Genomic DNA, 13,742 nt, shown 5'->3' with positions numbered 1-13,742 from the left:
TCCCATTGCTCCCCTAAGTTATAATGTCCTCCCCTTAATTCTTCAAGCAGGCCATGTTCTTTGCATCCTTAAAGTCTCTGTGTGTGTTATTCCTTGGCCAAGAATCCTCTACAGCACCCTGACGGTCTGGCCTGGCTAACTCCTACTCAGCATTCAGGTCTCAGTGTAAATGTCATTTTGCTGTGGAAGTCTTCCCTGCTCTACCCTCCAGCCCTAAAGACTAGGTTAGCTCTCCTTTTTATACCCTCTCACAGCACTGTCTCACCACACATTTTATAACACAAGGATAGATAATTTTTTGTTCATAATTATATGTACAATTAATGTACATATAATGTAATGCCTTTCTTCCAAAAGAGGCTAAGAGTTTCCTCAGCTCAGAGACCACATGTATCTCTTTTGTTCACTGTTATACATATTCTCAGTGTTTAGCATAGTATCTTGTCCTTAGGAGGTATTTTTTGAAAGAATATACACACACACACACACACACACACACATACACATACACACACACACACATACACACATACACACACACATACACACATACGCATACACACATACACACACATACATACACACATACACACATGTGTGATCACTTACATACATAAGGTGTGTAATTGATATCTATGGCTGGATGTGAATGTGCATATGTGCATGTATAAACCAACAAGGAAATGACAGTGACTACCCTGTGGAACATAGAGTGATGGTTTTCAGGTTCAGGAGGTAATTCATATCCACATTTACTTTTAGTGGCTAAAAGGCCATATTGAGTAACAGTTAACTTTCCCTTCTCCTATAGGTAAAAAATTTGAAAATACTGAAATGTTTGGTCAGTACCCGCTTCAGGTCAATGGATTCAAAGATCTACATGAGTGCCTAGAAGCTGCTATGATTGAAGGAGAAATTGAGTCCTTACATTCAGAGAATTCAGGAAAATCGGGCCAAGAGGTGAGTTTAGCATCTTCATTATTCCTCTCTCCCTAGGTCTTTCTTAACAGTGCGGTAAAGCACAATCTAGGGCCCTAATTATATAGCTGCCTAATAACTGAGAGAATACTCAGATTATGTGTTTGGATTTAATTATGGTAGTTTAGACATTTGGGAAACTGGCACAAACATGTCTGTAATCTATGTTAAATTCTCACTTAACAATTTAGCTTAAAAATTTCTGTTAAAATCCTCTTTTAGGATACTGTTGAGGCTGTTTAGACTTTTTAGGGAAGGTACCAGTCGCTGTAACATGCTAGTCCTGGAAGTAAAAAAGAAAAACACTGAAATTAGGGTGAAATTTTATATAGACATATGTTACTTATATCAAATAGTGTTGGAATCTGTCTAGATTCCTTTTTTTTTTTTTTTTTTGTAAAATTGCTGTATAATTGCATGAAGGGCAGATGGAATAACTTGCTTTCTCAAGAAAGATAAAACTTAAAAAATATAAACCTGTTTGTTTCCACTGGTCTCTGTCTTGCCACCCATCTCTCTCTCTTTATTCATGTTGTTAGTTTCATCTGTATATCCACCCACCCACACATATATTCATCCTTATGTGTTACTATGATGGAAGGCAAAGGACAGACCATTTGCTCCAAAATCAGTTCTCATTAAGCAGTTGCTGATAGTTGTCTACTTGTAAGTTCCATGCATGAGGGTAGGGATCTTCATCTTTGTCATTCTCTATTATATCTCTAGTGGATAATATGGTGACTGCAAATAGAATTACATAATACACATTTATTGACTGAATGAATGAAATGTCTCAGTGTTATCAAAAAAGTTTCTGAGGAGTTTATCCCCAAATGGGTGCTTAATAAATGTTAGGTGATGATATCTCTGTGTTGTTCTAAACAGGGACTGAGTTCTTGTGTCTTTGAAAATAAATTGCTTTTATCTGAATATGTGCTTTTTAAAAAAGATATAATTAACTCTTTCCTGTTGTAACTTCATCCTCATTTCCTTCTCTTCCCTTATACACCCAAATAAAAAAAATAAATTACATTTACTATTTTCTGGCTTTTTTTTTTTAAGAGGGGGAGAGGGAGGGAAAGAGAGAGAAAACATTTGAGATAGTTTTTCTCTCTACATCATAGATCATCTACATAAGTGATTCTCAGCAGATGCCTAGGCCCTACTTCAAAGCTGTCAAATCTGAATATAGGGTAGGAATGTGGTACTGGGGCCCAAGAGCTCCACCAGTGATTCCCAGATAGACCTCCAATTAAGAATATTTAAATTAAGCTTATTTATTTTACTGATTGGTCTCTGAAGATTGGGACTCTGTCAGCATCCCATAATGGAACAGGAAAGCAGACACCCTGCCTAAAGTGTGATCTCTTTTCTATTAAACAAAAGGATGGGTTTGGGCAGGAAAAGGAGGGATGACATTTTCCTTACACTGTCAAAGTAGCTTGTAAGTGAAATATACATTGGTTTATTGGTAAATAATCTTTCTTATGTATTCCCAGCTTTTATATTGAATCTGAATTTCATTATTTATTTAAAAAAATCTAGTTTGCCCTCCATCTTTGGCTTCATACTCTGAATGCCCATATATATTTTCTGCCTAGGTTTTTACATCCAGCCTAACAGATACAGTGGTTTGTCTCCTCTGAATTCAGCAGTTTGTAAGCATTCTTAATAAGAGCAAATTCATTTACCTGTATTCCTATTACTAGTTGCCTAGATTTGTAGGACACAATAGTTTCAATAATAATTCAGCCTGGTTTAAGGGACTATCACTGGCTAAAGTAGACTATCTTAAAAGTTTTTAGAAGTGTACTTAAATTATCATCTTATTTCATTATGTCCTTCAGGATAACTGTTCTGTTTCTTCTTAAGTATCTATAAACACCAATGAGTAACATTTTAGGCTTGTTTGTAAATTAACATTGTCCCTGATGATAACACCTTTTATCTCTTAAACTATTATTTAGTAAAAGTTACTGATTTTACTTTGATACAGGAAACATCTCTTTTACTGAAATAGCTCTGGTTAAGCAATTTAGGAAAACCTCTAGTCTCCTGAATCACTCATGTTAAAATATCCAGTGGCCTATAAGAGTTTAAATTTCTGGAATGCCGTACCAAGAGATAACTGAATAAATTAAAAATGATTATATGTAAGATAACTACTTATAAAATATTTTTCTAAATCACAATTTTGAACTAAATGGTGTGCAATTTATAGATGGATCAAACTTTCTAGGAAACCTGGAGTTTTTTTTTTTTTTTTTTTTGATTGCCTATTGGAGCAAAAAAATTTCAGGTAGTAAATACTTTACTTCTGGTGTGGGTATTCATTACTAATAATTATTGTACATTTCCTTTTAGACTATCGCTATGCACATATAAGTATTTGTATTTGTTCATACTGTCCTGTGACTTGCATTTTTCACTCACCAGTATATCATGAGCATCCTTCCACATCAATATATATGGCTTTACACCATTCTTTTTAAAACCTGCATAGTATCACATAGCCCGTATTTCTAAAATTAAATTTATTTCATTCTTCTGTGAGACAGTAGTTGGACAAAGAATTATTTCAAGGAATGTCTTTCTATAAATACCCTTGAGAACTTAGGAATGAAGGATAGTCAGAAGTGGAATTTTTCGGTCACCAGGCGTACTCATTTAAAAATGTAAGTACTGCCAAAGTTCCCTTCACAAAGTTGTACTAAGTTATAGTCAAAGTGCTAAAAGAAACTTTACGGAACTTTAAAAACTAGAGAAACAGTACCTACATGTACCATATTAGATATATGTAGATGTTATATGGGAAATTTATCTTTTAGAGTAAAAGGGCAAATGGGTGAACCCAATTAAATGACTAAAACAAATTTTCAAGTTGGGATAGGAACTGTTTGCTTCTCGTGCTTGATTTATATCCTGGTTTTGTTTGATGTTCTGTGGGAATTTGAAATGCTGGTCTGATTTTTCTGTCCCCTGCTTCCTGCATTCATGTAATCTCACAAAAGCAATGTATTTAAAACATATTAATAAAAAGTCAGCTATTACAACTCATAAAGATGATTAATTCTCTCTAGAAAATATTTTTGCTAAGTTAGATTTACAGTCATAATAAGTTTGAAAGCACTTTTGTTGCCCATGTTGATTATGTTTTTTTTATTCACTAACTACCCTAATCTATTACTTCTGTAGGTTCATTATATAATATGATAATAAATAATAATAAAATGTTTATAAAGACATGGAAACTATAAGCATGATACTTACCTTTAATGACCTGTGTCTCACAGCATGGCATACCAGTTGGAGAAGCAAATACAGTTTTTTATTGAATGGAAAAATAATATTTTGAAAGAAGAACATCTCATTGTTGTATATTTAAAATTCTAGTTATATACTGCTATACTTAAAATCCTAAAATCACAGAGCTAGACAAACCCATATATTTTCTAAGATGAATTAGGGGAATGTCCAGCTATCTCTTCCTATCCCCATCAGCTTTAGAATTAAGAAAGTAAAATCCTTCCACTCCTGTAGGAAAAAACTGTCACTGCTGTTAAAGGAAATACATTCACAACAGAGACATAGTACATAACTATTATGAACATTCTTTCTTAAGGTATGGAAGTTATTTCCTGGACTTTTCATGGTCTACCGAGAAGCATACCCCCAGTTTGGGTGATTTTATTTCTATTGGCCATGGTAGGTTTCCATGAATTAAAGTATGTAACTATTTAATTTTAATGGTGACATTTAAAATACTGCAATAAAATATGAAAGTGATAGTTCTTGAAACCTACTTACTTATTTTAGTATCATAAAATGGAGTAGAGAATATTATCCTAAGGCATCAAAAGTTTTCTTTGTGATATGTATGGGGTATGTTCTAATTCTTAATACTAATTTTAGGTGTGTATTAGAATTAAGTAAAATTCTTTCCAGTGCCATGTGAGAACAAAAAAAATAAGCAGACTTTGCTCAAGAAATTTCAAAACTTAAGAGATTCTTCTGATACTAGGTCTTTTTTTTTTTTTTTAATTTTATTATGTTATGTTAATCCCCATACATTACATCATTAGTTTTTGATGTAGTGTTCCATGATTCATTGTTTGTGTATAACACCCAGTGCTCCATGCAGTACGTGCCCTCTTTAATACCCATCACCAGGCTAACCCATCCTCCCACCCCCCTCCCCTCTAGAACCCTCAGTTTGTTTCTCAGAGCCATCGTCTCTCATGGTTCGTCTCCCCCTTCAATTCCCCCCCCTTCATTTTTCCCTTCCTACTATCTTCTTCTTTTTTTTAACATATAATGTATTATTTGTTTCAGAGGTCCAGGTCTGTGATTCAACAGTCTTACACAATTCACAGCACTCACCATAGCACATACCCTCCCCAATGTCCATCACCCAGCCACCCCATCCCTCCCACCCCCCACCACTCCAGCAACCCTCAGTTTGTTTCCTGAGATTGTAACTTTCTCTAGTAAACTTCACTTTTAATAGCCATATAAAACACATTTCTTAAACTTCAACTTTTTGTTAAAGATAAACCAAGTCCAACTCAGGAAATTTCAATTCACATAAGCTTTAGCATTTTGGGAGGGAGAAATAGTTTTGAATAACCATTTTTATTAGCTTTATTTAGAGAAAAGTAGGAACTTTCAAGATCTTAGTCAAATCCAGTTTGCCAGATGTGCACTATTACTGCTTTTTTTGGATGTTTGAATTGAAATTAGTGTGCTCTTAGCTAGTTGATATTTGTGTGGTGGCCGTTTTGTGCCACTTGAAAATGTCACACACCATGTGATGTATGGCAGTTACTTTTTACAGTAGTACATTATGTGGTTTATAATAAGCATTTAAAAATATTTGTTACATTATTTTATACTTATGTATTTGGTGATTCACACGTTTTTGTTCATTTCTCTTTAAAAATATGTTTATGTAAAACTGGAATCTTTTTTATGAAAATAATTCTCTTTTGTAGTTTTGTTACATTTCATGCTTAAATGAAAAGTTGCCAGTTTGTGGAGGAATTGGCTCACAGCAATGAGGCATTCAATTTGTTAAACACTAGTCATTAAATATAGTTACCATTCATATAAACTCGATATTAGTAATAGATCTTTTTCTTAAATTAGTCAGAATTCCAGTAGGAAAATTAAATTTAAAACAAGGGAATATCAGTTTCTCGTTTTTAGTAAGAATTGTGATCATTTATGCTGTAAAAATAAATTTGTGTGTGTGTGTACTACATCTACAAGTTTCTTTGTCAAGGTTTTTGAAGTGTGGTTGATTAATAAGTATATGTACCATTCTTGGTAGTAATAGTGACATAATATTGAAGAAGCCAGAAAATTTGAGCTACTAAGCCATAATTTTAACTAATGTCTGTCACTTTAGGTTAGAAATTTTAATGTAAAAAATTATTGTGGAAGAAGGAGAGTTGTTAGAAATTTTTTTTTTTTTCCCCCTGGTTGGGTATTATTTCCATCCTTGGAATTTTCAAGAGGTGTGGAAGACTTTTGGGAGGAAGTTGGACTTTAACTAAATTGCATACCTCATCATGTGTTTGTGGTGTCAGCATTGTGATGATACATATAAAAATGCCAGGGCTGACACCATGTGCCTAAAACTGCAGTGGAGGAAACAGAAGGTGATAGTAAGGTTTTTTGTTGTTGTTTTCTTTCAGCATTGGTTCACCAAACTACCACCTGTGTTAACATTTGAATTGTCAAGATTTGAATTCAATCAGGCATTGGGAAGACCAGAAAAAATTCACAACAAATTAGAATTTCCTCAGGTGTTGTATCTGGACAGGTATGGTTTGGTATACAGCATGACTTAGTTTTGAAACTGTTTAGTAACCAAGTAAAGTATTATTATTATGTTTAGAGAAAAATTTTGCTTAATTTCTTTAGAATTAATCTTTACTTTTTTGCATAATACTATTTGTCAAGGAAAATGGAGTTCTCATTCTATTTAGAAAAGTATAGTTACTGGGAATAATGTTATAAGGAAGTTAAAAAATTTATTTTTGTATTGGTATTGCAATTAAGAATTTTAAGGAATACTCTTGTGTTTGATATTTCACTGTAGAATTTTAGATGAATTGATCTTTTGTTGTGTTGGCTAGACTTAATATTGTATCTGTTTCCATGTTATTTAAAATGGTAATGTTATTTTTCTTTTTCCTGATAGATATATGCACAGAAACAGAGAAATAACAAGAATTAAGAGGGAAGAAATCAAGAGACTAAAAGATTACCTCACAGTATTACAACAAAGACTAGAAAGGTATTGTAACTTTTAGGAAATTATGAGCTAATTATAGGAAGTCATATTTTTAGTGACTCTCTGGAATATTTCATTTTAAGTTTGCTTTGAGCGATTTATAATTCTAGTAGTAATTACTCTGGATTCATATTTTGCTTGTATAGTTTAGTTCTGAGTTTGTTAGAAACTAAAATAATTCATAGTTGGCATTAGTGATTATCTTAGTGTTTAAAATTAAATATTTTCATTGTCCACTGGTAATGCTCATGGTGCTGAGAATACATACAAAGTTAAACTAATCTTAAAAAAAAAAAAATCCAAAAAAAGGACCACCTGGCTGGCTCAGTTAGTAGAGCATGTGACTCTTGATCTCTGGGTCGTGAGTTTGAGCCCCCCATTGGGTGAAGAAATTATTTAAAAAAAAAAAAAAGTTAAACTAATCTAAATTTTAAGGTTTCTTCTTGTATGAGATTAAACTTCACTCTTGAGATTTCCATTAAAATGAATGGTGACTGAGTTTTTCTCCCTGATACAGAAGATACAAACTCACATGCCTCTTAGGGCTTCATGGAGACTTTATTAAGAAGAGAAGCAATTTAAGTGTAAGCTGGTGGGCAGGGGGAGCCTAAAGTGCATATCCCTGTGGAGAGGGAGTGCTTACCATCTGCACTAGCGGGTGGTATCATGTGTGACGCCATGTGTGAATATCTCTCACTGTTTTTGATAGCTTCCCAGAAGACGCTGGAATCTAGACAGTCAGATGTTCTGTAATTAGACAGAAGTCTACAGGCTGAAATGTGGCCTGAGAGATCCCAGTTTGCAACCTCTGATTAATCTGTATTTTAGTATTTGTTTTAGTATTAATTTGAAAATTAGTAGCCCCAAACTTTTTAAACAAAAATCATGTATTATATTTCAATAATTTTTATTTCTAAAAGGTATCAGTAATCATGTTAAAACTAATCAGAGGTAGTAAAAGGTAGGAGGATAATATTAGTTACCATCGTAATCATGAGACCAGATGACAGATCTAAAAATAAAAACAGTCTCAGGAAATGGAACTGTCAGTTTTCATTTTCCTATTGGGTTACACCTTAGAGCAGCATTTAAAATTTATAACGGGATACAGACACATTCAGTTGTAATGAACTTTGTTTTCCTTAATTTGGAGAACATTTAAGTTATTTCTTGAATGTATCTGCAGTTTTAACATCTTCATTTGAAAGCAAAATTAATTGCATTGTTGAAGATTTATTAAAGTGTTTTTATCATGTTTTATAACAATTATTAAAAACAAGCAAATGTGCTTTATATACAACTAAAAGCATGTATGCATTTTATGGTTAACAGATATTTAAGCTACGGTTCGGGTCCCAAACGATTCCCCTTGGTAGATGTTCTACAGTATGCATTGGAATTTGCTTCAAGTAAACCTGTTTGTACATCTCCCGTTGAGGATATTGATGCTAGTTCCCCACCTAGTGGTTCCACACCACAGACATTACCAAGGTAAAAAGTTTTCCTGATTCAGAGCCAGCTGTGTTACTTGTATTACATAGTAATGTAATTGATGCCTTTAAAGAGGGTTTCATAAAATGCACCTTGTGATTTATTTTAGTGGACTCTAAACATATTAGATTCACTTAGAAGATTGTGTATATTCTGGTTGCTTTCTTAGTTCACTGTTTCAATAGATTTTATGGTTGTGGATTGAAATTTTCATATTTTTTTCTGTTCAGAATTATGTGTTATTTTGGTACAGATTTCTACCTTTTATCCATGAAAGTATTGTTAAGTTAGTTTTTCCTGTAATGTAAGCTGATCAGTATTATATAATTCTGGTATACATAAGATTTATTGAAATGATGAAACTATTTCTTTTATAAAGCCACAATTTCATCCTGATAATAATGAATTCCTCATATATTAAGAATCTCATTGGATATTAAATTAATCCACATATTTCTCTCTCTCTTTTTTTAAAGGCTTTTTCTTTTTGAAATTATAAGCCAATTTAATGCAATGTGTTTGGCACAATTTTTGTCCAGAGCTTCAACTCGGAAAGTTTAATAATAAATATTTTATGCTTTAAAAATATAGCACAACAGAACAACAGGGAGCCCCTTCTTCAGAACTGCCAAGCACATCACCCACATCAATAGCTGCCATTTCATCGAGATCAGTAATACATAAACCATTCACTCAGTCTCGGATACCCCCAGATTTGCCCATGCATCCAGCACCAAGACACATAACAGAAGAAGAGCTTTCTGTGCTAGAAAGCTGTTTACATCGCTGGAGGACAGAAATAGAAAATGACACCAGAGGTAAGAAGCTTCTCACAGCAGAGCTACTGTCGCCTCAGATGGATATGTATAATATTAAAATTAAGAAGGGAAATCACCTTTGGATTTCATATGTAAATATTATAACGTATTTTTTTTCCTAGAAAGTGTTTTCTATAAGAGAAACTAGCCTGACTACCTGTTTTTATGATCTTAATATCAGATTCAGAGAGACCAACAGATTTCCTCTGGACTACTTAGTTGATTAATGACATAGCAGATGGTCTGATTTTCTCGTTTAATGCTCTAAATTTATATCAAACTGGTATTCACAGCTACTCCATTGGTGAAACCTCATACAATTAAATTAGGTATTTGTCAATTACATCCTCTCCCTAATGTTTGTGTAATGAGTTAAAGTGATAAAACAATTTTTTTTTAGATTTAAGAATTAGAAATGTGAATTTTATTTATTTTTTTAAAAGATTTTATTTATTTGAGAGAGAGAGAGAGAAAGAGAGAGCATGAGCAGGGGGAGAGGGAGAAGCAGACTCCCCGCCGATCCGGGAGCCCAAGAACCCAATGCTGGGTTGGATCCCAGGACCCTGAGATCATGACCTGAGCCAAAGGCAGATGCTTAACCAACTGAGCCACCCAGGCACCCCAGAAATGTGAATTTTAATTTTAAATCTGCTCTAACAGAGATTTCCAGATACGATCTGTGAGCTCAGTGCCAGTCTGTAATGTGTTTTAACTGGCATGTAGCAAAATAAGAAAAATGAGGACGGTGCTCTGTGGGGAGTATGAGTGTACACGTGTGTGTGTATATGTGTTGGTGTTAAGTTGCCATCTGGCCTTTCTTGGAAGGGACTCTCCTTTATTCTGAAATTATATCTTTGCTACTTTACTGTTTTTAAAATGTCCTTTTTCTTTTTTTAAATGAAGCGATGTTAGTATTTTATTATATTTATATTTATTTTATTATAATTTTTCCTTACATGGCAAAATATAATATCCTATTACTGTCATCTAATTTTATCCTATGAAAAAAGAAAAATCTAGGAGCTACTCTTTTATACCAAAAGATTGGAATTATTTTAAACAATATGGATTGTTGGATTTTAGATGCCCAACTTGAATCATTATAGACAATATGTAAATAAAGAGCAGTCCTAATATAATATAATGTAACATAAATAGGGCATGATGGCAACTAACAATTAGCATTAGTAGCTATAAATGTTTTCCTTAGTATTTTTCATATATAAGGGAATATTTTTACATTTGAATTCATTAGTAAACATTTATTGAGCACACTGTGTTTCCTGAACACTGTACTAGGTATTAAATAATTTTTTACTGGACTTGGCAGATTGTGTTTGTTTTTATAAGATTACATTCTGAAGGGTGGAAGCTAGGAAGCTTTTGACACCAAGGTAGTGGCATTGAGGAAGGAAAGGAACGGATATGATCTACTCTTTGGAGAAAACTGACAGAGGTAGGTCATTGACAAGAGGTGAGAGAGAAAGGGAGGAATTAGGGACTATTCCCTTAGTTCCTCATGCTGGTATGAATAGATAGATGGAATGTACTTTGGAAAAGGGCAGACTGGTGGGTGAGCAGGTCCCCACCTCAGGGGGGGAAGTAGGAATAAGATGAGTCCACTTTTGGCCATTTTAAGTTTGAGGAAAATTTAAGTTTGAGGAACTTGAGAGACATTCATCCGATAAGGGTAGGAACCCTTAATATCTAATACTTTGGACCATAGTAATACAATGGATTGGGTAAGATTTTCCTTGGAATTATTTGTTTCTTCTCTTTTATCCCTGTTATTAGCTGTTAACATTGTTTTTTAAATTATTGTATAATAATAATAATTATATTCTACATCTGAGTAAGATGTAATTTATTTAATTTCTATATTGATACTGCAAGTAGTGCTGACCTTCTACATATATATTGACACACTTTGTGAGTAGGATATATTCTTAGAAGTGTCATTTCTGGTCCAAAGTGTATATATTTTAAATTTAACTGTTTTAAAATTTTCCCTCCCAAAACATTGAACCAGTTTTTATTCCCACTATGTGGAAGAGCCTAACTCCCAACATCTTCCTTAGCCTTGGGTACTTTTTAAATTGTGGTAGCCTGAACATTGAAAAAAAGTGGTATGTTAGTATCTTAATTTGCATTTCCTTAATTTTGAGTGAAATTCTGTTTTTCTATAAATTTCTTGTGACATTCACCCATTTTTTATATCGAACCATTTATCTTTCTTTTAATGCTCAATAGAAACTTTGATATTATGGGTATTAACCTGTTGCCTATAGTGTTTGCTGTAGATATTATTTTCTTAATTGTCTTTATCATTTGACTTTTTTTGGTGTTGGTTTTGTTTTGTTTTTATAATGTAGATTTTCTTCAGTTTGGGGAGAGAATCTTATCTTTTCCTTTATGGTTACTGGATTTTCTGTCAGGCTCAGAAAAAGGTCTTTCCCCACTCTGAAGTTACTAGTATTTTTCCGTAGTCTTTCATGGTTTCTTCCCAATTCTTTTCAGTGGCTTCGTAGTATAGGTTATACTATAATTTAACCATTTCTCCATTAATAGATATTTAGGTTGTCTCTAATTTTTTTATTGTTATGTGCAATATAGCTGTGAATAATTTTGTAGAATGGATTTCTACTGGAAGTAGAAGTAATAAGTAATGGCAGTTTCAACATTGTTTCCATTGGTGATTGTGGTAGATTTTTATTCAATGACATATATGTATATAGAAGGTTTGTGGCAAAGTTATTTTATTTCATTCCATAGTTTTCCTGTTTTAAATAAATATGTAAGGGGCTTTATGTTCCATTTCTATTGACACTTTTCCTATGATTTGAATAAAGTTCACTTTTATAGGCTCAGCACATTTTCTAAGTGAATCATATTTGTTTTGGTTTTTAATTATGCACTTGTGCTATATCTTTTATTAAGGAGAACTATATTTCGTTTTATACAGACTCCAAATAGTAGTATTTCTACGAACAGTTTTAGGAATTTTTCCTTATTCCTCTAACATATTGGTAGGAAAACCATTAGTTACTATCTTATGTCTCGTAGAGACGTACTTGATGTTAATCATTTTAAATGACATCTTCTATCCTTAGATTTGCAGGAAAGCATATCCAGAATCCATCGAACAATTGAACTAATGTACTCTGACAAATCTATGATCCAAGTAAGTTAAATTTTAAGTTGGTAAGTATTGCCAAAATTACATATTTTTATTTGTATGATTAACCTAATTCTTAAGCTAATTTTTCTTAATGTTTTTTATAAAATTGCTGATCTTAAAGATTCCATGTTAACATTGAGTTGTATTCTCATAGTATATTTATTGTTTACTTTTTTTATTATTTTACAGTAAAACTTAGCAAAAATTTTCAGAAGGTCTTAGTGTTTACAGAAAGTCCTATGGGAGAAATTATATGGTTATTTAAGGATGTTAAGATTTGGGGGAGAAGTACAGGGCTCAGTTACATTTTAACTTTCGGTATACATTATGTTGGCCATATTGCTATAATTCATCAAATTATAATTGTGAAGGTTTAGACAAATCATATACTATATATAAAATATTCATCATAAGTTCATTTGAAAGAAATTTTCAAAGTTTCAAAAATATTCTATTTATACACCTGCTTTACATGTCATTAACTTATTTATCTCCCCCCTTTTTATTTCATAGTGTATTTTTTTCAAAATTTTAATCACAGCCAGTTTTCTATGGTATTCTTCAATCAGATAGTTTATGGGTTTCATGGAATGTGGTATTAATAGACTACTTAACTGTGGCTTAACTCTTCTGTTTTCATATTTAGGTTCCTTATCGCTTACATGCTGTTTTAGTTCATGAAGGCCAAGCTAATGCCGGGCACTACTGGGCATATATTTTTGATCATCATGAAAACAGGTGGATGAAGTACAATGATATTGCTGTGACAAAATCATCATGGGAAGAGCTAGTGAGGGACTCTTTTGGTGGTTATAGAAATGCCAGTGCATACTGTTTAATGTACATAAATGATAAGGCACAATTCTTAATAAAAGGTAAGCACATGAAATATATAGGGTAGTCTATATTTTTAAATAAGTAGGTCTTTTTTTTTTTTTTTAAAAGATTTTATTTATTTATTTGAGAGAGAGAATGAGAG

The 13,742-nt window shown here is 32.8% G+C and overlaps 1 protein-coding gene across 5 annotated transcripts in view; it reads left to right on the top strand.

Annotated features, from left to right (window-relative positions):
- The window catches only part of USP25 (ubiquitin specific peptidase 25), a 136,001-nt gene that overhangs the window by 76,977 nt on the left and 45,282 nt on the right, over nucleotides 1–13,742 (top strand). For all 5 annotated transcript variants that reach the window (XM_032406294.1, XM_032406297.1, XM_032406293.1 and 2 more), the window contains 7 exons: nucleotides 812–960; nucleotides 6,675–6,802; nucleotides 7,184–7,279; nucleotides 8,609–8,767; nucleotides 9,359–9,585; nucleotides 12,696–12,766; nucleotides 13,410–13,638. In XM_032406294.1, coding sequence (XP_032262185.1) covers nucleotides 812–960; nucleotides 6,675–6,802; nucleotides 7,184–7,279; nucleotides 8,609–8,767; nucleotides 9,359–9,585; nucleotides 12,696–12,766; nucleotides 13,410–13,638 — 1,059 coding nt within the window. The remainder of the gene's footprint in view (nucleotides 1–811; nucleotides 961–6,674; nucleotides 6,803–7,183; nucleotides 7,280–8,608; nucleotides 8,768–9,358; nucleotides 9,586–12,695; nucleotides 12,767–13,409; nucleotides 13,639–13,742) is intronic.

Source organism: Phoca vitulina, unplaced genomic scaffold (genome assembly GCF_004348235.1).
Source record: "Phoca vitulina isolate PV1807 unplaced genomic scaffold, GSC_HSeal_1.0 scaffold8, whole genome shotgun sequence".
NCBI lineage: Eukaryota > Metazoa > Chordata > Mammalia > Carnivora > Phocidae > Phoca > Phoca vitulina.
This window is presented reverse-complemented; position numbering and strand designations above follow the sequence as displayed.